At 35.8% G+C, this 6581-nt stretch overlaps 1 protein-coding gene across 1 annotated transcript; it reads left to right on the top strand.

Annotated features, from left to right (window-relative positions):
• The first annotated feature begins 57 nt into the window (after positions 1 to 57).
• LOC126687136 (DNA replication licensing factor MCM7) lies at positions 58 to 6181 on the top strand. The gene is made up of 15 exons (XM_050381541.2): positions 58 to 193; positions 280 to 347; positions 428 to 487; positions 576 to 799; positions 956 to 1133; positions 1356 to 1478; positions 1572 to 1661; positions 2070 to 2212; positions 2593 to 2770; positions 3251 to 3442; positions 3690 to 3862; positions 4084 to 4287; positions 4668 to 4833; positions 5128 to 5349; positions 5670 to 6181. Exons 1-15 carry the CDS (start codon positions 163 to 165, stop codon positions 5772 to 5774), a joined length of 2157 nt encoding a protein of 718 aa, XP_050237498.1. The 5' UTR covers positions 58 to 162; the 3' UTR covers positions 5775 to 6181.
• Positions 6182 to 6581: the final 400 nt, after the last annotated feature.

Below are 6581 nucleotides of genomic sequence, written 5' to 3' on the forward strand. Positions count from 1 at the left end.
CACCCTTATTTTATCCTATGTCTCATGTCCTGATTTTCCCGCCAAACCCCGCCCTTTACCTCTTCCTTTTTCGCGCCAAACAACCCTCAGTTCATATCACCTCCATTTTGTCCTAGACAATTTCCCTCGCTCTCTCTCTGTGTATTCTGTTTCATCTGAATCATGAAGGACTTCGATCTAACGGCTGACAGAGGTAATTTTTTCATTTCCGTTCCACTTTTGTCCTTGTGTCTCCAATTTCTATTTCGTTTGTAATTTTTTACATTCCTCAATTTGCAGTTCTCGCAAAGGAATTTCTATCCAGTTTCGCCGATGCTAATGGAGATGCTAAATACATGAACATTCTCGTAAGTTATCTCGTTTATCATCTCACAGAACTTAATGTTATGTTCAATTAGAATCAGCTGTAACTTTTTTTTTGCTTCAGCAAGATGTTGCAAACCATAAGATTCGTGCGGTGCAGATCGATCTCGAAGATCTTATTAATGTAAGTATCACAATCCAGTGCTTGACTTCCGAGATTTGAAGAAAAAACAAACAAACCCTAATTTTGTGAAATTGTGCTCGTTTTGCAGTATAAGGATTTGGATGAGGAATTTTTGAGACGTATTACTGAGAATACGCGTAGATATGTTGGAATTTTTGCCTCTGCTATTGATGACATTATGCCAGAGCCTACGGAGGCGTTTTCAGATGACGATCATGACATTTTAATGACCCAAAGATCTGAGGATGGGAATAAGACCACTGATGGCTCTGAGCCGCAGCAAAAAATGCCTGCGGAGATTAAGCGTTACTTGTGAGTTTTTTTTTTGAAATCAATTCATTTGCTTAAAATGTATTTTGTTGCTCCATAGAATGCATAGTATAATTTTTGAACATATTGTGCTGTTACTTGGTCGATAGAGTGAGTATATTTGGCTGCTTTATTGTCATCTTTTGTATCTTAATTCAGTGAAGTTTACATCAAAGCACCTTCGAAAGGTCGACCATTTACTTTAAGAGAGGTTAAGGCTTCATATATTGGACAACTTGTGAGGGTATCTGGTATTGTAACCCGTTGTTCGGATGTCAAGCCACTGATGCAGGTAGCTGTATATACGTGTGAAAACTGCGGCCATGAAATTTACCAGGTAAACAGTGATATATTACTGGCAGGTTTCAAATAAAGTCTCTTTTAATCTGATTAAAAAAAAACGGAGTCACAGTTGTCACTAAAATTATGATTCTAATTCGTTTACCTTTTGTTTCATCATCATTTCCCATAATTAGGCTCAGTAATGTGATTTTTGATGTTTTAAGCTTTCCCTTTATGTCATAGGTGTTGGTGTATTTATTCTCTTGTACATTGACAGGAAGTAACTGCCAGAGTTTTTATGCCCATATTTGTGTGCCCAACTAGTCACTGTGAAACAAATAGAAGCAATGGAAACTTGATTCTTCATCTCAGAGCATCAAAATTTCTCAAGTTTCAGGAGGTACTTGTACGAATTTGTTGTCATGTAACATGTTGAAGGCAAACAATAACTCTTTGCGTCTGTTTTTGTTATGTGATTATTGTATTTTTGCAGGCTAAGATTCAAGAGTTGGCAGAGCATGTTCCAAAAGGTCACATTCCAAGATCAATGACCATTCATTTTAGAGGAGAACTCACTAGAAAGGTTAGTGATATATGAATTTTGTTGAGAGTGCTTTATTTGAATTCCTTTATCAGCTTACAGTACTGCGAGTTAAGTTGTTTAATATACATAATTGTAGCTGGACAGATGCCTATGATATTGATTGAAACAACTGACAAAAATTGGTGTGGCTGAATCACTTCTGATAATAATTTTTCTTGGATTAGTATTCGAGCATTTTATGGGTTGCATTGGTCTGGATTACAAATTCAAAAAACAAAAAAGAATCAAAAAACAAAAAGAAAATAGAAGAGAAGGAAAATATAATTGCATAACTAGACATGAAGGTTGCTGTCTGTGTTCATCCTTAAGCTGAAATACTTATTGCACTTCTCATATGCTATTCAAATCAAACCTTTAGCTATCATTTAATTTTGTTGCTATTATCAGGTAGCCCCGGGTGATGTTGTTGAAATATCAGGAATTTTTCTCCCGATTCCTTACACTGGTTTTAGAGCACTCCGTGCGGGTTTAGTTGCTGATACATATTTGGAGGCCATGTCTGTGACTCATTTCAAGAAAAAATATGAAGAGTGAGTGATCTTCTGGCTCTTTAGTTGATGGAAATTCTGCAAATTACTGTTACAATTCCATATATTAAGAATGTCATTCCCATTCTTCATTTTCTTTCAGTTTTATAACTCACAAAAGTAGGTTTTTCTTGAACAAATAAAAGGAGGCAATTTGAATGTGGGAACTATATAATCCAAACACTTTATCAAATGTCAATTGACAGAAGTGTTAGGTCGTGGGTTCAATTCCTCCCACAAGCGCTCCCAATCCCCAATTACCAAAACAAAAAGAAGTCTTAGTGTTAGTATTTGAGGAAGTCCATATCCTCTTTTATTTTTCTCTTAACAAGCTCAATTTAAATGGGAAGAGTTTGGTATCTGACTAGTGTGCTATATTACAGATATGAACTCGTAGGAGGTGAGGAAGAGCAAATTGCACGACTGGCTGAAGATGGTGATATTTATAATAAGTTGGCCAGATCATTAGCTCCTGAAATTTATGGACATGAAGATATAAAGAAAGCACTATTTCTTCTCCTTGTGGGGGCTCCACATCGAAAGCTGAAGGATGGTATGAAGGTAATGCATATAGTTGTGCTTCTCTTCCTTATTGACAGATCTTTCCAATGACCAAGTCAAGCTAGTAACTGCCTCTTATTTTTCTGTGGGATAAAATAAAAGCAATTTATTTTGCTTCTCTGACTCCTTGTGCCTCATTGAAATTTGGAGAAGTATCCTTGATCTCTACAGCATCTAGTATGATCAGGGTGCTGTTTTCTTGTCTAATTTTCTGTTGCTTCTCGATTGATTTGGTTTTAGTTATAGGGCACTGTGTACTCCTCTCACCATGTTGCTCTTTATGTTTTATGTGCATGTGTCAACATCTGTGGCTTGTTTAGAAAAGCAAACTTTGCTGATAAATGGATTATTTTTATCTTTTCTTATGTATAAGGATTCTCAAGTGTATGTTTATGATTGGGAGATCCTAGTTTATGCATTGCATACTTTAAATCTTTTTATGACTATAGTTGAAAGATCTGATAATCAATTAAATTGCAGATTAGAGGAGATCTTCATTTATGCCTGATGGGTGATCCTGGTGTTGCGAAAAGTCAGCTTCTGAAGCACATAATAAATGTAGCGCCTAGGGGAGTGTACACTACTGGCAAAGGAAGCAGCGGAGTTGGTCTAACTGCTGCTGTTCAGAAAGATCCGGTTACAAATGAAATGGTTCTGGAAGGTGGAGCTTTGGTGAGTTCTGAAAATCTTTTTGTTCTGAAAAAGTGTTTGATTTGTTAGATGTTGATTTCTACTTAGTTATGTTAGACGCCAATGAAAATTGTGGATGTTTTTCCACGCATGTATATGCGTCTTATATTATATTATAATTTGTTTTTTTATTGGAATACTTTAATGTCATCTCAACTTTATTTAGTTAATATTTAATAGTTTGTTACCAAGAAGATGATTGGAGTAAAATTATCTTTTATCTTTTCAGGTTCTAGCTGATATGGGTATTTGTGCTATTGATGAGTTTGACAAGATGGATGAGTTAGATCGCACAGCAATCCATGAAGTTATGGAGCAGCAGACCGTCAGCATTGCCAAAGCCGGGATCACGACATCTCTCAATGCAAGGACTGCTGTTCTTGCTGCTGCTAATCCAGCCTGGTATAACCTCGGTGACAATGCTAGCTTTTACTTTACTTGAATGTGCTGAAATCATTTTACTGATGATACTCATGTCTTGCTGTAAACCCTTTGCAATGCTTTCTTCTTTTCCTTTTCGTTTATCCCATCTTATGAACAATGCTGGTCTCATCTTTTTCTGCAAACCAAAGTCCTAATGCAAAAAGCCTATTTATTAACCGAGGTCATTTTTTTTATTGTAGGGGAAGATATGACCTAAGGAGAACTCCAGCTGAAAATATCAACTTACCTCCTGCTCTTCTATCAAGGTTTGATCTTCTGTGGTTGATCCTTGATCGAGCAGATATGGATAGTGATCTTGAAATGGCTAGGCATGTTGTATATGTGCATCAGAACAAAGAATCTCCTGCTCTTGGTTTCACTCCGCTCGAACCATCAATTCTTAGGTAGATATCAAATTTTCAGCTGGAAATTATTAATGAATACCAATTTTGTACTTGATTTCTGAATTTTCTAACCGATCAATTGCATTTTGGTTTTACACTTTTTATTTTGTCTATGTATATGCTGGGCAGCTTTGTAAATAGTCTCGCGCTAAGTCATTCCACATGCATAATTGTTGTGTGAAGCTGCTTGTATGTTCACATGTCATTAGGTTTCCAAGTCTTGGGGGTTTCTGCAAATTCTACCTTTAAATTGCTTGCTACCCTACTTATACTTGGGTTCAGTTATTGCGAGTTTATATTGCTAGTTGATTTCTTCCTTTTCTCAGAGTTGATAAAACAACGGACTGCCCTAAACTATTTTGTCATTCAATGTTTTGTAGAGCTTATATTTCAGCTGCTAGGAGATTGTCGCCTTATGTCCCCAAGGAGCTGGAGGAGTATATAGCTTCTGCATATTCCAGCATTCGACAGGAAGAGGCTAAATCCAACACCCCCCATTCCTACACAACTGTTAGAACTCTGCTCAGTATCCTTCGAATATCAGCTGTAAGTTTTAATCTTCTTTTGTTCTATTCATAATGGATGATGCCTACTATAACTAGGCTGTAAAACATATTATGGTAGGACACTAGGACTAGTAACCCTGCATGATCGTAAAACTGGATTCTAGTCAATAATTGCTTCCTATGTTCTGATCAGACTGGGACTTCTGGTTAGGAAATGAAGTATAAGAACAAATGATGGATTTGAATCATGAAAAAAAACGTATATAGATCTGTAAATGTGTTTTTGTCTATTGGGCTATTTAAAGAACTTGCAAATGATTTCATTTGGTTACAGGCCTTAGCAAGACTACGATTCTCAGAAACTGTGGCTCAGAGTGATGTAGATGAAGCACTAAGATTAATGCAGATGTCAAAATTCTCTTTATATTCTGACGACCGCCAAAGATCTGGTCTGGATGCTGTCTCCGACATATACTCTATTTTGAGGGATGAAGCTGCAAGAACTAACAAGATGGACGTCAGCTATGCCCATGCGCTCAACTGGATCTCTAGAAAGGTCAGTGAATTCTCTACCATCATTGACATGGAAAACTAAAATCTACAACTAGGAAGAAAGAAATTTATTTGTATCCAAATCTCAAACCCAGCTCTGTTTTTTATTCCCCATCAACTGTGCAGCACATATGCAATGCATTGTGGCATTATCAGGAATCTATTACCATAGTGATTAGTAAAAATTTGGTCTAAAAAACCCTGATAGAAGCTGTCTAGGACAAGATATAATTTTAAGAATCTTCTGACAATTATTATTGTAATCCTTAAAAATACATATACATGAATGAACCCTAATTGGTTGAGATGGTTGCTTGTGAACAGGGATACAGTGAAGCTCAGTTGAAAGAATGCTTAGAGGAGTATGCATCCTTAAATGTGTGGCAGATACATCCACACACCTTCGATATCCGGTTTATTGATGCTTGATGCTGAATTCAATAAATTATTTTTGCCTTTTTCATGGCATGTAGCTGTCCGGATAATCTACAGTTCTACACTGAGAAGATCAAATCGCAAGTTACGGTCTTATGATGACAACTTTGTATGCCCATTTTTAGTTCAATTCACCAAAATTGCAATGATCGTTTATTCAACTTTGTATGCCCATTTTAGGTGTTGTAATTGTAAGGGTGATAGATGAACAAGACTAGTTTTCAACACTAGAAAGATTCATGCCATGTGAATTGAGACGAGCCATGTGTGCTTGTGCTTGTAGCCTGTAGGTGATATAATTAGGATAGCTCATGATAGTTGAGCGAGATTTCTCCAGTGTTCTACTAAGTTGAACTATTTATAATGTCCACTGGTCGTTAGATTCGTTACATTTTTCACAATATTTTGTTTGTCATTTATAAGCCTAGTAAAGGACACTTGACCTTTTCTTTCAACATAGTAATCAAATATGTTTTGGGAGATTTTTTTTTTCAGGGATAGTTTGGGATGTTTTTCTTATGGCTTAATTGCTTTAAAAATTATGATAATTTTTTTTGCAAATTTAACTCGATTTTTTATTTTTTACAATTCCGGACACCAACTTTTGAATTTTTGCAATTTGAAACATTAAGTAATTTTTTATTAAAAAGTTATTGATGTTGGAAAAATATATATTATGGTGGCTACATTAATATATTTTTTTAACGCAAAATTGTTTTGTCTTTTGAATTGCAACAAAATGAAAGTTTATGGTTTAAATTAACAAAATTTGAAGTTATTGTCAAAATTATAAACGTCCAG

Source organism: Mercurialis annua, linkage group LG6 (genome assembly GCF_937616625.2).
Source record: "Mercurialis annua linkage group LG6, ddMerAnnu1.2, whole genome shotgun sequence".
Lineage (NCBI taxonomy): Eukaryota > Viridiplantae > Streptophyta > Magnoliopsida > Malpighiales > Euphorbiaceae > Mercurialis > Mercurialis annua.

Bases quoted from the DNA above. Each gene is read 5' to 3' on its own strand.
- LOC126687136 (XM_050381541.2), top strand. From the start codon at position 163: ATGAAGGACTTCGATCTAACGGCTGACAGAG. The intron at 194-279 runs GTAATTTTTTCA...CTCAATTTGCAG, and splicing joins CGATCTAACGGCTGACAGAG to TTCTCGCAAAGGAATTTCTA. The intron at 1,479-1,571 runs GTACTTGTACGA...GTATTTTTGCAG, and splicing joins AATTTCTCAAGTTTCAGGAG to GCTAAGATTCAAGAGTTGGC.